Source organism: Prionailurus viverrinus, chromosome B4, assembly GCF_022837055.1.
Source record: "Prionailurus viverrinus isolate Anna chromosome B4, UM_Priviv_1.0, whole genome shotgun sequence".
Lineage (NCBI taxonomy): Eukaryota > Metazoa > Chordata > Mammalia > Carnivora > Felidae > Prionailurus > Prionailurus viverrinus.
The window spans coordinates 64,022,770-64,045,807 of record NC_062567.1 but is presented as its reverse complement, the minus strand read 5'-3'; the positions used below and the strand labels follow the sequence as shown (position 1 = coordinate 64,045,807).

At 33.9% G+C, this 23,038-nt stretch overlaps 1 protein-coding gene across 7 annotated transcripts in view; it reads left to right on the top strand.

Moving 5' to 3' along the window:
- Window positions 1-23,038, top strand: part of KIF21A (kinesin family member 21A) — a 152,242-nt gene that overhangs the window by 124,992 nt on the left and 4,212 nt on the right. For 2 of the 7 annotated variants that reach the window (XM_047867704.1, XM_047867702.1), the window contains 11 exons: window positions 454-668; window positions 3,224-3,328; window positions 4,713-4,841; window positions 7,180-7,218; window positions 7,914-7,925; window positions 11,302-11,438; window positions 13,382-13,562; window positions 15,533-15,697; window positions 17,739-17,856; window positions 19,279-19,449; window positions 20,736-20,935. In XM_047867704.1, coding sequence (XP_047723660.1) covers window positions 454-668; window positions 3,224-3,328; window positions 4,713-4,841; window positions 7,180-7,218; window positions 7,914-7,925; window positions 11,302-11,438; window positions 13,382-13,562; window positions 15,533-15,697; window positions 17,739-17,856; window positions 19,279-19,449; window positions 20,736-20,935 — 1,472 coding nt within the window. Of the gene's footprint in view, window positions 1-453; window positions 669-3,223; window positions 3,329-4,712; window positions 4,842-7,179; window positions 7,219-7,910; window positions 7,926-11,301; window positions 11,439-13,381; window positions 13,563-15,532; window positions 15,698-17,738; window positions 17,857-19,278; window positions 19,450-20,735; window positions 20,936-23,038 lie in introns of all 7 variants that reach the window. The other 5 variants (XM_047867703.1, XM_047867701.1, XM_047867707.1 and 2 more) reach the window with 3 other exon arrangements.

The following is a 23,038-nucleotide window of genomic DNA, read 5'->3' as shown; positions in this document are numbered from 1 at the left end:
TCTTCTTTCTTTTTTAAAAAAATTTTATGTTGAGGGAGGTGGCCATGAGTGGCAGGGTAGCATAGTCATATTGGTGGCAAGTTGTTTGTTTTTGAATCTGGCTTTGCCACTTACTAGTTGTGTGACTTCGGGTAAATTACTTAGCGTCTCTGTGTGTTAGTCTCCTCATTGGTGAATTGGGATAATGATAGTACATGCTAATGTAATTAAGTTTTCGAACATTGCCTGGCATACAATAAGTATTATATAAATATTGACTATTATTATGGCCTTTAAAGGTCTTATATGGCTATAGCTCTGGCTTGTCACTATCTTACATGCTATGTTTGACACTTGCTAGGAAATGACACGCTAAATATTTTTACCTATTTCAAACTAATATTAAATCTCTATTCCCTAATCATCTCTGCAAAAGTTTGCTTCTGATTGCTTTTCCTTCCATTCTCTGACTAGGCCCGAAGGAGAACCACCACTCAAATGGAATTGCTGTATGCAGATAGCAGTGAACTAGCCTCAGACACTAGTACAGGAGATGCCTCCTTGCCTGGCGCTCTTACACCTGTTGCAGAAGGGCAAGAGATTGGAATGAATACAGAGACAAGTGGTACTTCTGCTAGGGAAAAAGAGCTCCCTCCCCCATCTGGCTTCCCTTCTAAGATAGGCAGCATGTAAGTCTGGCCCAGCTACACTAACTTCCTTTTCTTTGGCTTTTCTTTTTCTTTCTTTTTAAAAATTTTTTATATGCATGTTGCTAATTTCTTATTTCTATTTTTTTAAAATTCCGTAAACAAGATCTCCGGTTTTCAAAGGAATTTCTGTTAGGTGTTATCTCCCCTAATTTTTTTGACATTTGAAATCATTTAAGATGAGATGTTCTTTGTTCAATTCTGTTGCTTGTTTCTAAGTTTTAGGGTCATTCTTCAGGATTATAATTTTCATAAAGGCTGAGTTATGAATTATAGACAAAATTTTTTAGGAACACTTAAATCAGGTAGTTATATCTATAAAACCATCATACAAAACAGAAGCTTTAAAACATCTTTTATTTGCTTTAAATGAACATGATTTTTCGTTCTAAGAGTCTGGTCAGGATAGCAAACCTTTGCTAACCCTATAAGGAAAAAGAAATATCAATCACAAACAATCATTTTAAGGCTTCCTAATTTTTTGCCTTGAAGTACTTGCCATTGCATGTCTGGGATGAGTGTATGCACAAAATATTTTTTTTTTTTTTATTGTTAAAGCTTTAAAGGAGGTAATATTCTCTTTCCCATTTATGTAATATGAACATTCTATTCAAAACAACTATTGTCCTGAGGATGAAGATTTCCCAACTCAGGCTAGTATGTGTATGTATGCTATGTGTGTATGTGTGTTTGGACAGTTATATTAAAATTAGATCATTCACTGGTAAAGTTTTTTTTTTTTTTTTATGTTTATTTATTTTGAGAGAAAGAGAGAGAGCACAAGCAGGGGAGGGGCAGAGAGAGAAGGACTGAGAGAATCCCAAGCTGGCTCTGCACCATCAGCACAGAGCCTGATGTGGGGCTCAAACTCATGAACTGTGAGATCATGACCTGAGCTGAAATCAAGAGTCGGATGCTTAACCGACTGAGTCACCCAGGTGCCCCTGGTAAAGAGTTATAATGATATTTTTTTGCCGTAATCCTCACATATGATCTACCAAATGATTTATGGAATGAACGCATTACTGCATTGAGGAATATTGCCAAAAAAAATGGCACACATTACATGACTCTGCAAATAATAAAATATAACAAACTTTCCCCCTTTGAATATCTGTTTCCCATAATTTCCTTTTTTGTTTTGTTACCTTTTTTTAACTTCCTTCATTTTATGAAGATATTTCTGCCATCTTCCATTGAGTAAGCCCATCTGCTACCTTTAGATCCAAATGTAATTTTAATGATGACAACTTTCTTGCATGTGCTTGATGTGGCCTATGTAATTAACTATTGGATTTGCTGATAGAGATTGCTAACCAGTATAGCTTATGGCTTCAGTGCTTTTTTGATAAGATGACTGTTAAAGAAATGCTTTTGGTGAAGGTAATGATATAAACAGAACAGATTTTAAGAATAGATTGAGTAGAGACTTTTGGAACTTCAAGACTTAATCTGTGGCCTGGAATCCAGATTCAGGTAATACCTTCTTTTTGCCCTCCCCCCACCCCTTTATTTTTTTCATTTTTTAAGTGTATCCTTTATTACAGGTTGTAGAATATATGTTTTGGACTGTGTCTCTTCACATGATTTGTTCTCAAGTTTTCATAAATTCAGACACTTGTGTAATTCTGTTCAAATTTAAGACATTCTCGGTGTGGTAACTCTTAATGTCATTACTGCATGACTTTAATTGGTTGATGTAAAATAATTTATTTAAGTGGCCCTTATGATTTAACTGATGAAGGATTTTTGAATTGTGATTTCTTGTGGTCAGAAGTCAGGGACATGAAATTTAAATATTTAGTTTTACCATTCTGGTAATTGTACATTCTAATTCCATAGTGTTTTCTTCTTATTAATATAACTAGTCAACAATAATAAAAATTCATTTTTTAATCAGAATGTATTATCACATACACAAAAATAATAGTCTTAAATTGTTAATTATACAGCAACTATTCAACATTTAAAATTTATAATAAGAATGTTTTTATTACTAAAATTTATATAGCTACTAGTACCTAAATATTAGGTAAAATTATTGTGTGTCATTTGTGTGTGTGTCTGATTACTGGTAGTACTGTTTTTGACTGTGTCTAAGTATTATTTCATTAAATCTCACTGTTTCTCATATTTTGATATTCTAATATTTTGTGTTCTTATAAGATTATAAAGACAATTTTTTCCCAACTGTAACAATTATAATCAACCTAATCATTTATGTTTAAAATCAGTTATTGATTTTGGCCATTTGGCAGTATAGCATTGATATTTACATTCAAAGATAATAGGTTTGCCTATATTTAATAAGATTGCCAATTTAAAAGTTAAATATACAGGTGTCAAGCTTCCATCAACTAAAATTACCCATGTAATATATTCCTATCATAGTTTTGTTTTTTTGTTCCCGGGTAATACTCTTTCTCAAGTTGCAGTTATTGATATATTAAAAATTTTAGGTTGAAACTCTGCCAAACAAACTTGTATGTACATATTTAATAAAGTTTGATGATTAAAAGAGGCTTTTTCTATTTTAGTTCCAAACAGTCATCTCTATCAGAAAAAAAACTACCAGAGCCTTCCCCTATAACCAGGAGAAAAGCACACGAAAAAGAAAAATCAAAGGCCAAGGAACAAAAACAGTAAGTTACTTATACTAGATTACATAAAATCTCTGGTGCACTTAGATGCTAAAGGACAATAGTGAAATTATTTTCCACATGCAGGCTAGATCTGTGGTTGTGACTGATTTGACTAATCAAGACTATCAAGTCAGCTGTTGGTTTGGCTCAGTGTTTCTTGGTCACACACATACCTGTAAACATATTTGAACACTTGTCCCTAATCATGTACTCTTATTTATTTTCCAGTTATTTGAGCATATCATTGTAAAAAGTTCATGTACACTTGAGATGAAGTTTAGTGAATCTATATTTCAGATAGTCTTCTAGAAAGATTTGAAATTGATTTTAACTGATAAAACTGACATTGACTTTACCTCTGTAAAATAGCTGACAGGAAACTAGTGTTCATCATAGGGTGTGTTAGTTGTACCATTTTCTTGCTGTTCTTTTACATTTAATTTTTTTTCCTGAAATCTCTTAAAAGCTGTTTGTGTGTTTTGTGAGGGTTAGTTTACTTAACAGTGCATAGTATAATCTGATGAGCCACTTAAATGGGCATTTATAAATTGCAATGTCACAACATGAAGCTGAGTGAATGGATGAGAGCCACTGAAACCTCTCTCCCTGTGGCACACCTACTCCTCCCTCAGGTCACCTAAGGTGCTACATGCAACAGGTAGATCTCTGACATGGCCTTGAGGGAGGGAGAGTTTTGGTGCCAGTCTCCATTTAAATATTAGCAAAGCTAATTTCTTTAACATGTAAGTAAACATAAAAAGTAGTTTTCATATATTTTCTGTACCCAAGTGGGCAATCTTATACCATCCTCTCTCCTGTGCCGACATGCACACTCTACTTTGACCACTGGATTAGCTGACTTGAATGTCGTGGACGTTCTCCTTCTAATCATCCTTGCTTCCTGTACTTAAAGTTGTAATTTTCCTATTTCTACTGGATTGAATGTCTCAGGGATATTTGGGAGATGGGGGATGGAGCAGATAAGTAATGTAAAAATAAAAGTGAGTAAATCTTGGAAAAGGCAAATCAGTTTTAAACACTCTGGCTCTCTTTCCCCTGTACTCATCTGTAAAGTGAGTAATTTGGTTTTAACTCTAAAACTGTAATTTTAAATTTGGCTTGCTTTATTTGTATTGACTGTAGATTTCAGCAGACAAGTTTTTCCTTAGTGCCATCTTGTGGGCAATGTAACAAAATCCAGTGGAAAAGTTTTTTGTTTTTTTTTTTTTAATTGTTCAGAGTGTATTTTATCTTAGAATAAAGGAAGAGAGGAAGAAGAAATTCTCTAATGAAAAGCTTTTTTAAAAAAGCATGTTTCTTATAACATTCCTAACAAATCATAACTGATTAAAACCACCTATTTAATGTTCTTTTTTTCTTGTAGCTCAGATTCTGGAACCTCAGAGGCTAGTCTTTCACCTCCTTCTTCCCCACCAAGCCGGCCCCGTAATGAACTGAATGTTTTTAACCGTCTTACTGTTTCTCAGGGAAACACATCAGTTCAGCAGGATAAGTAAGTCTTTATGGAAAAGAGCCCCTCTATTTATTACCGTAGTCTGAACCTTTCAATAGAGTCTGCAGAACACATTTAGCCATCTCTTTGTGTGGGAGATGAAGTCTGACTTGTGAACTCTGGCCATATTTGATGTGTTTTTCCAACAGGAAATGAACAATATAGAAAAGATTAGAGAAAATTATTTTCCTGCTGAACATTTTTCCCTGTTGTAGATTTGCATTGCTAAACTTTCAGCACTTGTCTTGCCTTTTCATTTTTATGTAAATTAGAATTCAAATATCTTTGAGACCACTCTAAGTTTAAATTTGTTGGGATACTAAAAGCCTCTAGTGCAGATAGCCTGAGTTGAAAAGAGGCAACTTATTTTACCTTCAGTGCATATAACAGCTTACAAAGTCCATTGTTATATGTGTAAAATGTTGTTAGCATTTGGTGGTTTGACACAAATCCACCACAAAAAGTCAGTAATAAAATAAAATAAAGACAGCTCGTATTTGGGTGGAGGGGGTTAGGACTGAGGTGGATTGTGGAGGAAGAGAAGTTGGAGGCCTGTGAAAATTATAATTTGCATTAAATTTGAAGTGAGAAAGTATTCCCACATCGAGCCAGAATCTCTCTTGCAAGAATTCATACTAACAGTCCTGCCATAAAATATTTATTAACTCTGACTTATCTGCTTTGATTTTGAATGGTAGCATAGTGGATGTATGTACTTCATATCCAGTCTCCCACCCCTGTTGTTTTCAATGCTGTAATCTCCCTGTGTAGATCAACAATTTCTGAGATTTGTAGGATGCTATTTAAGATCTGTCTGGCATGTTCAGAACATGCCAGATGTCTCTGTAGACTTAGAGAAGCACACATTTTGAAAGAATTTTTAATCTGCTTAATGTATGGACAAAGTTTTTAAAGTTAGATTTTAATATAGTTTAATCAGTAGATGGTCTACCCTTTAAAGTGATCTAGATAGATAAATATTTCATGTTATTGAAAAAATCCTCTAACATTGTTAAGTCATACCTTCCATTTAATTGAGAAAAGAATAGAAGAACGTTAAGAATGCCTTCGGGAAGTCCATTTTCACTAGTGATATGAAGGTTTACTAAATTTTGTCTGTACATTCACAGTCATAAAATTTTGTCAGTATTTTGATAATTTTGACAATCTAGTCATAGTTTTATATTTTCTACTGAAATATTTTATAAGCTACCAGTAATTTGATGCTGTTGTCATCTCTATAAGCTAAAACTCAGAATAAGTGACTACACTTTCAAAGACTCACCTACCTTTGAATCACTTTCTTTTTGAGGCTAGCATATTTCACCAGCTGGAAGTAGATCCCATTGATAGTTTTTGGTTATGTTCCATGTCAGTATTCACTCTGTTTTTTTCCCCAAGCCTAATAAACAAACTGAGTAGATTTTCTTTTTCTTTTTTTTAAAATTTATTTATTTTGAGAGAGAGAGAGAGAGAGAGAGAGAGAGAGAGAGAGAGAGAGAGAGAGAGAATGGACAGGGGAGGGACAGAGGGAGAGAGGGAAAAGGAGAATCCCAAGCAGGCTCCATGCTGTCAGTGTGGAGCCCAATGTGTGGCTCATTTCCATGATCCATAAGATAATTACCTAAGCTAAAATCGAGAGTTGGGCACTCAACTGACTGAGCCACCCAGGCACTCTTCAATAGGTTTTTATAAGAACCCAACTTATTGTCAGTCGCGGAGGTTTCAGGGTATGGCTGACAGTAGTGGCTCACCTATTTTTAAAATCTCACTAAAGTCTCATATTACTAAGGGACTCCCTCATTAGGAAACTGTTTTTGAGATAAGTCAAAATCAAAGGTTATTGAATTCTGGGTAGTTTGCTTTCCATGTAAACATAAAATGCATTTGTGCAGTTTCCACATTAGAATCTAAATCCAAAGTAATTATCAAGATGGATAAAAATTCCTTAATAGCTGTTTAAATGGGAAAAATGTTCTAGTACTAATCAAATTAAATAGAAAGAATCTTAAAGTGATGTATTTTACTTACTTGATATTGTTCCTCTTCGGGGCATTAATTTTAGAAGTGAGGAATAATAGGTTTTCTGTGGATTAGTAATAGAAAGTTTTTACCCCACCCAAAGTCTTAGTAGAAAACATAAGAATCAAATATATTGCCAGATACAGCTGTATATTTGCAGATATCCAGTGCAAATAGAAAAGTGGGGCATTCACAATAAAGGAAATGTTCGCTATATTCCTATTATTCATACTGTCAGTTTTCAGTTCAGTCCCAGTGTCTTTACCTGTTGACATCTGTGTTCTTTTTCCTCATAATTCTAACTCTTTCACTGTAGGTCTGATGAAAGTGACTCCTCTCTGTCGGAAGTACACAGGTACTTTCTTTCTATCTTTCCTACATTCTGGCATTTCATTGATGTTCTAAAATGCCTTCTGAGAAACTATAAGCATATCTCACTTTTGTATGCATAACCAGTTGTAAACCGTATAAACATACTAATATTTTTAAACATATTAATTTTAATATATTTTTGTCATCCCTTTTAGACCAAGAACTGGCAAACCTTTTTTGTATAATAGCACAGAAAGTTGTGATGCTTGTTCTCTGTCTATAATCTAAATCTTTTATTTGAAATAATTTAAGTTCTATGAATATTGATATCATTGCTCCTCAGTGATTAAATGTTTCAGTCTTTCAAAGTGTGGGAGGTAAATAAGGTATTTTTGTTGTTGTTATTGGCTTAATGATTATAAGTAAAAAGTTTATGGAAAGCTTTGTGATGAAGAAAAAAAGATATGCAAGGGGGGGCACAAAAGATACTATGATACATAAAATATAAAAAGAAATAGAAACTAAAGGAGCTTTTCTAAAATAACAAATATATTTTTACTGATAGATGCTGTTTTAAAGATAACAATGTTGAATTTTTCATGTTGTGGGTTTTTTTTTTTTCTTTTTGGATCCTTAATTTCTCTCTTTCTATCATTTCCTCTTTCCACTTATCATTTTGTCTCCTCTCTTTTTGCACTTGTTTCTCCTGTTTATGGCCATTTTGCTGATCATCAGTAGATCCTCCAGAAGGTAGGCAGAGGAAATTAATCTCATTTATTACAAGACTTTACTGATTTGCATGGAACAAGAATAAGCTTTTTTCCCCCTTCAACTCAGGTTATTTTACAACTTTGCAATATATAACGTTAACTTAAACTATTTTAAAGTTGATTTCTATATTTCAGAATGTGAATAGATTAATTTTAACATTAAAAGAAATACTATGGATGTATGTTTCCAATTTCTGTATTTTTCTATTATCTTTGGTATAAGGTAATCTCTACAAAATATTAGTACTAATATTGTGAATACTGGAGAGCATTTTTCAGTATCTAGTAAAATGCTGTATTTAATTATGAGATTATTTTTCTTCAGAAGTCTGAAAAATCAATGATATTAAAACATATAAAAATGAAAAAAGGCATCTTACCCTCCAAAATTGTGTCATACATAAGTCACTGGAGGCAAATATTTACTTTTGTAATATTACAAACTTTGACATGACAGACTCTTATACCTTAGGCTGGTCACATGGATTTTTTCTTTATAATCAGCTTATTGGAATATACATACATACATATTTTGTTTGAGAAGTAAGAGTAGCATCTGACTGTGCATTAGATCAAACCTTTTGAATATTTGAAGCTATAATTCTAATTCGATGGCTTCAGTTCATAGATATGAACTCATATCAGTAGGATTTCAAAACGGAGATTCAGACTTTTGGGGGAAGTTTGCTTCTGTTTCAGTTTTAATTTGGTTAACTTCTTAGATTACGAACAAGTTACTGAGCATTAATTTCAAGAATTGACACATGTATGCAAATAATACATTGGACTTTGTAATTACATATCCAGTGGCAACAATTCCTGGTGTCATTTCTAGTGACGATGAACAACTTCTACTTTTCAAAATCATCAATAACTACTCTAAAAATAAAGTTTGTTTGTTTCTTTTAGCCCTGAGCTTATATTTATCTCCTAATGTTTCTATTCATCAGCCCTCTTGAGCTCTGCCAGAATTAATCTTCTGGAATTAATTAATTGAATTAATCCATGCACATCTCTTTTTGTGTGTATATGACAGCTCTTTAAATATTCAGTGCCTTAACCTACTATTGAATCCTCTCCAATGAATGCTTTCCTATCAGTTCAGTAGGTCTAGTTTCATTATCTGCTCCTTATATGATGTAGTCTACAGATCGTTTTGCTTCTACTATTTTTGTCCCAATTTTTCAGTGTTTAAAATCTAGCATCTAGAACTCAACCTCCTTCCAGATCCCTCAGCAGAATATAGTAACTCTATTATGTTCTTTCTCCTGAAATATTTACTTCTATTGAACACATTATTGAAAGTGCTTATAGAAGAACCATAAATTGTTGATTCATTGATCTTATATTCTATTAAAAAAAATCTCTTTGGCTATTAGTGTGTGTGTGTGTGTGTGTATGTATTTCAATTTATTTAAACTGAAATAAACCCAGAAAGCAATTCAACCATTTCTCCTACCTCCCACTTCCCACACTTACAATTACCAATCTATTCTCTGTATCTATGAGATTGGGTTTTTTAATGTATATTTTTAAGACTGCGTGTATAAGAGAGATAATATGGCATGTATCTTTGTCTTATTTCGCTTAGCATAATGCCCTCTTCAGCTTTTTAGATCTAGGCTACTATTAAGGCTTTTACTAGTTGAAGCATTTTGTTCTATCTTCTACTTAAATTTTATCATTAAATTGTATCCAATGATTATTTTAGTGTTAAGTGGGTACTTAAAGCAAATAAATTTTGTTTGTCATTTTCCTAGGCAATACATACCAGTGTCCAGTTCTTTAATATATCAGTTTAATATATATGCCAGCTCTGTTTTCTGTGCTAGAGAAATATTGACTAGATATTGAAGACTTCTTTGAAATTGACAGGAACATTGACTCCTTAAGTGTGCCTCTCCACCAATGGAACTACCTTACTCCAACTGTTCTGTTCTTACCTACCATGTCCACAAGGATATCATTTGAAAGGCTTAATGTAATGGACCTTTTTGGAGTCAACATGTGTTATGAATATGATATTTCTCTAATTTGCTATTAACCCTACAAAGAACTTCCCCCATGAGATTAGTGTTACCTCTTATTGATGAGCATTTATTTTTAAGTGTTTATAATGATTTGTTCAGTATTTCCCTTTGTGAGACTCAACAAGAAGTCTTATCCATCTGTAATTCCTGAAGTCTACTTTTTCCCCTGCTTTTTGGAAAAAGGGGCCTACATGTTTTGTGCCCCTTATTGATCTTAGTGTACCAACAATGATTTTTGTGTCAACAATGTTGTATCCTTCCAAAACCCTGTGACATAATGATTTAAACACAGAAATACTTGAATTCAATGAATAAGTCTCTATTGTCAGTTCTAACTTATCTTGGGCTTACATTTCTTCTTAATCATTTCTGCCCATTGCATCTTTAGGATTGTTCTCTTTCATTGAGAAGGTGGAAAGAAACAGTTTTATTTTATTCCTGTTATTTGTTCTGATATTGTGCCATCTATTTTATATAATGGACACATTTCTACATAATAATTTTTGTTCCTGCTCTGAGCAAAGATATATCCAATTTATATATTTATTATGTTATAATTCACTCTCATCTTTAGTCTTCTCAATACAACTATTTCAATTCAGATCCTGTCTTAAACTCCTTTAGGATAGGGACGATGTTTTGATAAACTTTGCATTTCCATAGTGCATAGTACAAAGCATAAACTCCAGAAATATGAAACTTATGAGAAAGTTCCCTAAATAGCCTCACTGTTCTTTTAAAGTCCCATTCTTTTTTCTTTTTTTAATCTTCTTGGAGACTATTAGAGTTTTTTTTTAATTTTTTTTTATATTTTTGAGCCATTCTCCCTTTAGAATTTCTGTGTATGTGATCGTTCCTATCTTTTTTCAAATTCACTTGAAAAATTTTTTTCAGTATTTTAGATGATATGTGTTATACTTTCTCCAGAATGTTCTTTTTGACATAGAGTCATATTTCAGCATAGCAGAGTCACACTTCCAGTTATCCATCATTTATACTTTATTTGTCAGAATTCACTCTACTCAAACAGCTCCCAATATTACTGCATTCAACTTTGAAGAGAATTTGTTGATAAGATGATCTGTGTGCCATAGGCTTTGCTCTTTGCAGAGGGCAGCTGCTGACTGATGCCTCATTAGTTGATGCACTCCATCACTACTGTTACTATTTCACATTTTGTCTCTGTCCTTTTGCTTTAAAAAGAGACAAAGGAGCAGTCTGAGTTTTCCTATTAATTAGTTAGAAAGGCTTCTTAAAGTCAGGAGAAAAATAAAATTAGTCTCATGATATAGCTACTTAAGTAAATCTTGTTTTTCCCCACCTCAGGGGCATAATCAACCCATTTCCTGCTTCAAAAGGAATCAGAGCTTCTCCACTGCAGTGTATTCACATAGCTGAAGGGCACACAAAAGCTGTGCTCTGTGTGGATTCTACTGATGATCTCCTCTTCACTGGATCAAAAGGTACTTACTAGTGGTTGTTTCAGATGGATATTTAACAGATGAAAAAAAAAATGATTACATTTTAACAGGCTTAAAAGAATAGTCAAACTGCTTAATACCCATAAAAACCTGAGAAATAATTTGGTTCAACTCCTGAATTATAGAAAATCATTGCATAGTTGGGAAGAAAGTAAAACCTCTGTTGATGTTATATGAATAGAGTGTTGAGAAAATACATCTCCCTTCAGTAACTGAGCACTTAATGTATGCAAGGTCCTGAGCTTAGTAATACAAGTTATATAAAAATTGACAAAAATGTACATCATTACAATGTACATACACTGTGGTAAAGAGAATAAGATGGGTAGGAAACCATCATTTCTTGAGCACTTAAGCGTATGTCAGAGACTATGCTAGACACTATACAAATTATATCTCATTTAATTCTCGTGGTAACCCCAGTGAGATACATGTTGCATCCTCATTTTACAGATGAAGAAACTAAGGATTCAAGAAATGAAATAACTTCACCAGATAAACTTAGTAGTAAGTGGAAGAATCAGGATTGGAAACCCAGGTCTACTCATCTCCAAACCTGTATTCTTAACCCCCTTTGGTACAAGTGTAGGCAACTGGAAATGAACTACAAATGCTTTGAAGAGTTAAATACTAATCTTTTTGAGGTTTCTGAAAAGGGAGGTTATGCCAACCTGTGAGACATAACAAGGCTTTGACAGAGGCATTTAGGAGGAACCTTACAGGATGGTTTGGATATTGACAGGTAATGATTGACAACCAAGATTGTAGAACAACATAAGCAGAGACATGGAGGGGAAAGTGGGGTATGTTTGGAAACTAAATCCAAGTGGTTGAAAAGTAGAATACAGCTGACCCTTGAACAACATGGGGGTTAGTGGTGCCAACCTCCTGCACAGTCGAAAATCTGCGTATAACTTTTGACTCCTCCAAACCCGAACTACTAATAGCCTTCTGTGAACCAAAGCCTTACCAATAATATAAACAGTTGATTAATAAATATTTTGCATGTTATAGGTATTATATACTATATTCTTACAATAAAGTAAGAAAAAAGAAAATGTTACAAAGAAAATCATAAGGAAGAGAAAACACATTCATCGTATTGTACTATATTTTTCAAATATTTTGCATATAAGTAGACCCTTCAAACCCATGTTGTTCAAGGGTCAACTGTAATCATAAGAGAAGTGATGGGCAGTAAAGCTAAAAAGGTAGGAAGGAAGCAAGTACAGGTTTGGGGAAGCTAATAAACGATTTTTAGCACTTAGGGATGTTACAAGACTCAGTTTAATCAGCAAGCATTTATTGCTCATTGCATATAAGAAAGTGTAACATATCTAGCTAGAACTTATGAATTGTGAATAACGGCAAGCCATTCTCCAATTAAAAAATAATCTGCACTGTGAAAAATGTACTTTTATAATCTAAAGTAAATTTATCTCCAGAATAATTATATATTTGATATGTCAGAAAAACAAAATAATTAGTTTATAATTATGTTTTGGGGTCAAAAATAAAACCATCTATCAGTGACCCCTGGAAAAGAAAGGTATATGTGTTTATGAGTGTAGAGTGCTGTGAGGCAGTGAGAGTGAAGAGGCTGATTTGGGAATGCCATTTTAAATTCAGGGGAATTTTGAAGCAAGACTCTTGTGATATGACTATTTCAAAGTTTTATATAATTATTTTTTTTAATACCACATAATACATACACCAGCTATCCCTTGCTTTCATCCAATCCTTTATTATGTACTTGGCCATTGAACTTGATGCAGAGGGTTGATGTCTGTTGCAGCTAGTGGAATAATTACTTTTTCTTGTTTTATTTCATTCTTCTAGGGGAAAGATTGTTAAAGTACTTTTATTGTTAAGAGAACCTAATTTAGTTCATATTGATAGTATTTTCCTTTTCTTGTTTGTTTTAGATCGTACTTGTAAAGTATGGAATCTGGTGACTGGGCAGGAGATAATGTCATTGGGGGGTCATCCCAACAATGTTGTATCTGTAAAATATTGTAATTATACAAGCTTGGTCTTCACTGTGTCCACATCTTATATTAAGGTGTGGGACATCAGAGATTCAGCAAAGTGCATTCGAACACTGACGTAAGTAATTTAAAGACAAATAGCATAAGGGCAAATAGTATAACATATATAAAAAGATAGGACTATGAATACATTTTTATTTATTTATAAGTGTCCAGTTCCAAAAGGATGTTAAAATTAGGACATAGATAATATAACAGGGAAAAACTATTGAGAAAATGAAATATAGGAGCCTGGTATTAAATAGGAAGGAATAAATTGCCTTTGATCTGTGACTAAGTATATATTTCATATTCCTCCTCCCAAATACTAAGGTATTGCATTTTCATAGTATTTATTACTTGATGTAATATTGATTTACATTACTTGCTTCAAATGAATACCACTCTGTGGAAAACGGCTAAAATCACCATTATAGATAGTTAAGAAGTACTTGTAACCTTTACTTAGCAGGTATTAAATATTGAGAGTTTTTTGTTTGTTCATGTTAGAACCTATACTGCTTTTGTGTGAGCACAAATTCCATAACTGTAGGTTAGGTTGGATAATTGGAGGATGAGTTTGTTTTCTGTGTCATTATATGTGTCTTTAAATAAAGAGCAAATAATGATTCTTTTTTGCTATAAGATCGATAAACAGTTTTACATAATTAAAATTGGGGTGAACTCTTTAAATAAACAAAGGGAGCATAGGAAAGGGTAATTTTTATAATTTGTAGAGGAAATGTTAACTCAAGTCCTAATTTGTATTTTGAGAGCTACTAATTAATTTATTCTACTAAACACAAGTTTCTTAAGGGAAATTTCATAGAAAACGGAACACTGTATCTTAGAAATCTGCCAATCCAGTTGACTCACTAAAGGCAAATTTAAAAAGATTGATTATAACTTGATATTTTAGAAGTTAGCTGTGAAAATGTTTGAAAATTTAAGAATATATCTATTATTTAGAATTTATCTGAGGAAATAGAAATAAGTTATGTTTAAGTCTTTAGCACTTGGAAATACTCCATATATGATTGGGTTAGAGTAAGCAAAAACTGAAAATGGTTTGAAAAATCCTCATTGTCTTTAATTCAAAAGGCACACTTAATAAATAAGAAGAATATTGGTAGGCCTGGCCCTCGGGGCGTTCTGGAAGCTATAGGAAAATGAATTACCTTTGTGGCACTGTATCATTTGTTGAGTTTTTTGTTCGTTATCTTTGACATCTAATCTTTTTTTTTTAAGTTTATTTATTTATGTTGAGAGAGAGAGAGAGAGAGAGAGAGAGAGAGAGAGAGAATGTACCAGCAAGGGAGGGGCAGAGAGAGAGAGGAAGAGGGAGAACCCAAGCAGAGCCTGAAGTGGGGCTTGATCTCATGCATTGTGAGATCATGACCTGAGCCCAATCAAGTGTCCGACACTTAGCCGATTGAGCTAGCTAGGCACCCCAACATCTAATATTTATTGAATGATATTCTAGTCATCCCTAACTCAGGAATCCCTAAGAATTCTGGAATTCTTAGGTTTATAATAGGTTTACAGATTAAGAATTTTAAGCCATTGGGGCTCCTCGGTGGCAGAGTCGGTTAAGCGTCTGACTCCACTCAGGTCATGATTTCACGGTTTGTGAGTTCCAGCCCTGTGTCAGGCTCTGTGCTGACAGCTCAGAGGGAGCCTGGAGCCTGCTTCAGATTCTGTGTCTCCCTCTGTCTTTGCCCTTCCCCTGCTCATGCTCTGCTTCTCTCTCTCTCTCTCTCTCTCTCTCTCTCTCTCTCTCTCTCTCTCTCAAAAATAAACATTAAAAAAAAAAAGAATTTTAAGCCATTTCATCTTGTTTTAGTTATTCATTTATTCACTTATTCATCAAATGTGTTTATAAGTACCAGCTATGTGTGCATGAATTTGCATGCCAGGTACTGTTCACACAGTGACCAAATGGCACAGAGCTTGTTTTTGCCCACAGCCAGTTTCCTAGGAATTCAAAGAACTGTAAGCTGAAGTCTTATCCAGGATTGTGACTTTTCCCTTTGTTTTGTCCCTGTTAAGGTCTTCAGGTCAAGTTACTCTTGGAGATGCCTGTTCTGCAAGTACCAGCCGGACAGTAGCTATTCCTTCTGGAGAAAACCAGATAAATCAAATTGCTCTAAACCCAACTGGCACTTTCCTCTATGCAGCTTCTGGAAATGCTGTCAGAATGTGGGATCTTAAAAGGTAGAATTTTTAAGAGAATGTATTTCTTATATACGGCAAGTACAATTTTCAGGCATTAATAACATATTAGTGCATGTAAAATCTAACTTTTATAACCCCAGAAGTTAATGTAAAATAATAGGCTTTTCTGTTTGGCCCAACACCCCTAAATGGCTCTTCTCTTCTTATTAGCAAATCCAAAAATTTCCTTTCTTTTATTCTCCATCAATAGAAAGAAAGTATATGAAGGAAAATAGCCTCTCTTAATATTTGTCTACAATTTGTGTTGTTTACTGGGAAGAGATCAAGATTCTCATTCTGTTTCACCAGGACGTTTGAAAGAGTTTTTTGTTGTTGTTGTTGTGGTTGTTGTTTTGGGGGGAGGGGCAGCATCACTTAAACATTTTATATCTCAAGATTTTTAGTTTATAAGCTTAAGTTAATTACTGGGGGCATAAATCTTTATAGGGGTTTTATGAATATAAAATGTATATAAGAGATTAAATATTAATATAAAATGGGTAAAAAATGATAAATTGTAATGTAAGGTGTTATATCTCTGATTTGATTTTTATTTGCCATGAAATGTGAGCTTTTATCCCTCAGTTGAGTGTTTATTTTAGCTTCTTTTCTAGTTCTTAAAATTTTGGCAGCAAGGGAATATTCATTTATTAGTTAAGTATTTTTTCAACTTCAATTCTGGCAGGCACTGCACCAAGACTATGGTGGGTGCTAGGAATAAAGACTAAGCAAGACAAATGTGGTGTCTACCTTCTTAGAGCTCATTTTGTAACGGAGGATAATGGCCATTAAACAGGCAATTATAGGATACTGAGTGAAGTTTGTAATTCAGGTAATACAGGGTGCCTCCCATCTAGAGGGATTTGTCAGTGGTAAATAAAAAGGATATTTTAGAAACTGAAAATAACTAGTTATAACTTGTAATATGTTAACACATGACTGAGAAAGAATAATAAACATAATTTATAGATAGATGAGAGAGAAAGAAGAAATACAGTCATGAGTCTGCTTTAGAAACAAAATGTAGAAAATTGAACACAGTGCTTGTTTGAGAAAATGAGAAAAGAGGTGAGTACTTGGTTTATTCTTGAAGATGTTAAAACTTGACTCATAGTCAAAACACCATGGAGGAAGATACCCAAAGTCATGACATGAGGCAGAAAAGGTAACAGCTTTTAAAAATCTTTACACTTTCTGTTTTTGCTGAAAAGTTAGGTCCTTTGAAAGCTGCTGATTTCAGCAATGTGATTAAATGTAGATTTATCATAAAAAAGTAAGAAAATAATTTTCTAGAAACGAAACTCTACAAGTTAAATATGTCTTTGTAGTCCAGCAGCTTGATTGAGGTAGGACTATGAAACAAAGGTTCATTGTCACCCCCTGACAATTAACATCACACATTTTTCTACAGTCACCTATATGTCCTGGTCATTTTCAGTCCTTATAATAACTGATGAAATGGACCACTTACTTTCTGACGTGCATATATACATATGTGTGCATAAGTATATATATGTGTGTGTGCATACATGTATATATGATTGGTGTACATATTTGTGTATGTGTATATGCGAGAATATATGTGTTTTATATAAAGTAATCTTACTTTTTCCATATTTTTATTGATTGTGTAGTCATGTGATATAGTTGTTTTAATCAAATTCCAAATTGAACCTAATAACATTGGTCATATATTTTAACATGTTCAGATATTTAACAGATTAAGGTTTACCTGGACTTAGGTTGCGTTTAAAATTAGTCTTTAGCAAGTTTTGCTGCCATTTCATTTACTGTCTGAATGACATCAGTAACTTTGGAATAACTTATTGAGGATTCCTCACACTTCAGTCGTAGAATAGGTTAGGTTGGCCATATTTTGACCCTTAATTTAAAAGAGTTGCATGGAGGTGGAGCTAAGTTAAAAAAAAAAAAAAAGCATTAGTGAACAGTTTCATCAAAGAATGTAGATTATTTACCTTGGGGCTTAACCTCAACCCATTAAGAAATTTTCAAACAAAATTATTTTTCTTTCTTTTTAAAGGTTTCAGTCTACAGGAAAGTTAACAGGACACCTAGGCCCTGTTATGTGCCTTACAGTAGATCAGATTTCTAATGGACAAGATCTAATCATCACTGGCTCCAAGGATCATTACATCAAAGTGTGTATGATAGAGTTGTTGAATTATATTCTCCTATTAAATGATAGATATGAAGTATCAGATGCACCTAAGACCCTTTGCTCTTAATCAGTTTTCTTTTTTAACAATCCTATCCTTTGCTTTTTCTTCTTGATCTTTTTCCTCTTTCAATAGTTCCTGATTTTATTGTCTTATAATTCAATCCCATGTTCTCATTTTTCATAGAAGATTGTTTTGGAGGGATTTTAATGATGTTTGGCTCAGTCATCCAGCTAATGCTTAAGTCTCATTGTCACCATCTTTTACACTGAGTTTAGTATGGTCTTCAGATTTTATGAAATTAGCAGATGAGGGAAGATGCACAATTTGATTCTGGAAATGTTAAATTTGAGATACTAAGTAAGAGAAGTCATCCTCCTATAGGCAAGTAGGCCATTTCAAAGGCAATTCTAGAACTCCAGATAAGTTATGACTAGACATGCAAGTTTGGGAGCCATTTGAAAGAAGCAGATGTTCAGGAGTTAGAGTAGTTGATGTGACCAAAGAGACAGAGGTTGACAGGACTCAGCCTTGTGAATTCCTGTAGGAACCAATAGGAATAAAAAGAGAATGCAGTAACAAAGGAGATAGGAAAAGTATAACTACTCTTTTTGGAACCTAAGATTAAGAGATGAGAAGTGGGTTAGTGACACGAAAATAGAGTGGTTAAAATGAGAGTATTGTGTATTTGGTAGACTTGAGTATTTCTGTCTGTTTAGGAAGCAGGCCCTTTGGAGAGGGAAAGTGATGGGGGAAGTGGTGGTAAGTGATGGAGGTGGTAGGAGTTAGAACCATATCAAAGATGTGAATCCTGGGAAGCAGGAAGCACATGTTAGCATCTAAAAAGAAGAGAAGGGTAAGAGAATGTTTGAAAATAAAAGGAAACTTTTGAAATGGAGGGAAGAGTCCAGAAAGTTTATTTTTGATCATGCGACCCTTTTCAGGAAATCATGAGGTCAATAGCTAAGAGAGATGATGACAACTGAGTGCAGTAGAAGGTTTAGAATAGCAACTTTGAGGGGAATTTGAGATGGCCACCAGGATTGCAGAGCTACATTATAGTGCCTAAATAACAGTCATATCATTTTTCTGACTTTCAACTGGATTGATATGTAGTATTTTTGTTATTGAACATATAGTTTGTTCACCATACATGAAAAAATTGGTTGCCTTTCTAAAAAGCCTATAGACATATAAGCTTATGACATATAAGCAAAAGTAGCATGAATATAGGGCCTGGGTTCTTCCTGAATCATTTATACAAGGTTAATTTAGTTAATTAGTAAAATATTGTAACAAGTCATATCTGGTTAATATACATGTGTATGTGTTTCTATGTATGAACACATATAGGTGCTTATTTATAAGTTAAATAGGATGCCCCCCTTTTCTCTCCTTTTTTAGATGTTTGACGTAACTGAAGGGGCTCTGGGAACTGTGAGTCCCACCCACAATTTTGAGCCCCCTCATTATGATGGCATTGAAGCGCTAACCATACAAGGGGATAACCTATTTAGTGGATCCAGAGATAATGGAATCAAGAAATGGGACTTAGCTCAAAAAGACCTTCTACAGGTAATGTAAAACCTTTCATGGGATGAAGTGGGTACTTCAAAGCCACCAGTAGTCTATATAAGACCTTGAAGAGCCTCCCAAAGAGTGTTTCATCTTCAGCTACCAGGGTTACAAATTATGAGAAGGGCAACGTTCAATATTGAATAATACCTTCTACATAAGAGTAGTTGAAAACAAAACGAACAAGTAGCATGAATGTCAATAGAACAAACTTGGCAACAGATGAACACATTGCTTTCAAAAGCGTTCTTTAAAAAATTTTTTTTGATGTTTATTTATTTTTGAGAGAGAGAGACAGAGACAGAGCGTGAGTTGGGGAGGGGCAGAGAGAGAGGGAGACACACAATCTGAAGCAGGCTCCAGGCTCTAAGCTATCAGCACAGAGACATGGGGCTTGAACTAATGAGCTGTGAGGTCATGACCTGACCTGAAGTCGGACGCTTAAACTACTGAGCCACCCAGGAGCTCCTCAAAAGCTTTTATAGATATACATTCATGGTTGTGACTTTTATATTATTCATATAAATACATTTATACCTAAATGTCATATAATTTGAGTGTATAAGTATTGTTTACTCATTATGAAATATATGCGAGCTCTACTTTAGTTTTCTACAAAAAGCCTTAGGCTTCCATGTTCTCTACTAAAGGTTGAAGGCAGTGATTTTATGAAGCGGTCCTTATTATCTACATACCAGGTTGTAGTTTTCAAACTTGTTGAATTAAATACATTTTGGAGAAAGCTGAGATACTTAACTCCCATGAAGAGAATGTGATGCGAAAAATTCTGTGTACTTTCTGGGTCTTTGAGATTCTTCAAGACTTTTAATATTATAAGTTTTAATATTGATAACACTGATAATAATTGAGGCAAATTGGAAAGCAAATTGCAAATTTGTTTCTTTAAATCATTAAGAATTATTGCATAGAAAATGATTTGTGGGGCACCTGGGTGGCTCAGTCAGTTAAGCGTCCGACTCTGGCTCAGGTCATGATCTCATGGTTCGTGGGTTCAAGCCCCACGTTGGGCTCTGTGCTGACAGCTCAGAGCCTGGAGCCTGCTTCAGATTCTGTGTCTCCCTCTTTTTCTGCCCCTCCCCGACTTGTGTTTTCTCTCTCTGTCAAAAATAAATAAAAATTTAAAAAAAAAAATTTCTTTATGGCTTCCAGGCCATTGAGTGGTCTAAATATTGTTTTGTCAACAAATGTTCGAAACTTAACTTTGGTGTGAAACTGTCATTTTGGAAGGCTCGTCTTCAGCGGCTTATTTCTCTTTCTTTCTCCAGCAAGTTCCAAATGCACATAAGGATTGGGTCTGTGCCCTAGGAGTGGTGCCAGGGTACCCGGTTTTGCTCAGTGGCTGCAGAGGGGGCATTTTGAAGCTTTGGAACATGGATACTTTTGTGCCAGTCGGAGAAATGAAGGGTCATGATAGTCCTATCAATGCCATATGTGTTAATTCCACCCACATTTTTACTGCAGCCGAGTAAGTTTTTCCTATGTGATTTTTTTCTATATTGGCTCTTTGTGTTCAGATTTAATAAATATTGTAAGTTGTAAATAACTGGAAACATAGAACACATGAAGCCCTTTTATTACAGTCATTGTAATGTCTATTTAAGATCTCTTATTCATATTTTCTGATTTGCACCTTGGTCACTGCATTTAATCCCAAGATTACATGAGAATAGTGTTACTTCTGTATTAGCACTCAGCTTAACTAGCAAGTCTGATGCTAGATGTTCCCCTGGTGATTTTAATTAAAAAAATCATTTATAGGTGACTAATTCCAGAAAGTCAACAAACTTGCTATTCTTCTCATTTGGAACAAATCATTTAAAAAATCTCTGTTCCCCTTCTGCCTCTGTTTATAGTACAGTTGACTCTTGAACAATGTGGGCTTAGGGACCCTGACCCTTGCAGAGTTAAAAATCCACATATAACTCTGACTTCCCCCAAATTAAATTAAGAATAGCTTACTGTTGACTGGAAACCTTACCGATAATATAGTCAGTTGACACATATTTTATATTTTATATGTATTAAATACTGTATTCTTACAATAAAGGAAGCTAGAGAAAAGAAAATGTTATTAAGAAAATCGTAAGGAAGAGAAAATACATTTATAGTACTGTGCTATGTTTATTAAAAAATCCACATGTGAGTGGACCCTCATAGTTCAAATCTGTGTTGTTCAAGGCTCAGCTGTATAAGTACATAGTAATACTATCTGGTTCCTCCCTCTTAGGAAGGCTGGATTCATTTGCTTATTTTTTCATTCATGATGAATCTCCAAAGTTGGGCACTGTTCCAGACTCTTGGGAAGACCTGTGAACAAAACAGATCCAAACCCCCAGTTTCATTCTAAGGGGAAAAAAAGACAAGAAATAAGTAAAATATATTATATGGTGACAGGTGCCTAGGAAGAAAAATAAAGCAGGGTACAGGGAAGAGAGTATCGTGGGGAGGGAGTTACACAATAGGGTGGTGGGTGAAGGCCTCACTGAGTAAGTGACATTTAAGAAGACGCTTGAAGGAAGTAGAGAGTTGTTGTGACCATAAAAATGACATAATATGTATATAAGTAATTTGGAAAGGAAAATATATATACCCTAATGTGAGGCATTGGTTTCATTCAAATAAAATATAATGTCTCATGAATATCTATCTTGAAAATCTCCTTTTGGTCATTTTTGCACATTTTAATTTAATCAGAACACCTTCCTGATTCATCTATCTTAAATGTATGATTACCTTGATTTTATTTTGAAAGCTCTGCTCTATTTCTATGGCATCTCTTCTTTTTTGTGCTATTTTCTTCAAATCCCTCTTTTCATTTAGATTTACTTTCTCTTATCTCCAAAGTACTTCAAAGTTGATTTATTTTGTGTTTTTCTAAGGTGCTTACCTTTGGTGCTTCATTGATGTTATTTCCAAGATATATTACTTTCTCAAGACTCACCACTTTTGTTTATTCTCTTGGAAACTTTCTGTGTCCTTGGTAATTTATGGAAAATAACTAAATACCTCCCAAAGTTGTGGGACACATAATATAAGACTATAAAAGTATTATATATCACTGAGGTCTGGTGGGTGAAGTATGATGTTACTGTAACACCTCTCTTCCACAATATAGTCTTATTTTTGAAGAACTGAACTTTTTCTCAGTATGTCCATGGTGCACCAGGTGTAAATGTATTTACTATGTAACTTAAAAATCAGGAAAATAGCCAATAAAGTCATAAAGGCTATTTTCAAATTAGTTCCACTTATTTGTTAATTAGCACACACTTGTATAGTGCTTAGTATTTACCAGGCATTGTTCTAAGTTCTTTCCAGGCATTAATTCATGTATCTTCATAAGAACTCTAGAAGGTAAATATTATTATAATCTCGATTTTACAGGTGGGAAAACTGAGGCATTTTATAACTTAGTCCTTATATAATAATTCCATCATATCTGATATTTCTAGATTTGTTGCTTTTTATTTATTTATGTATTTATTTATAAATCTGGATCTGTAGTATTGATTAATTTTTCTTATGATTATGGGGCTCATTTTACCTGTGTCTTTTTTGTCAAGTAATA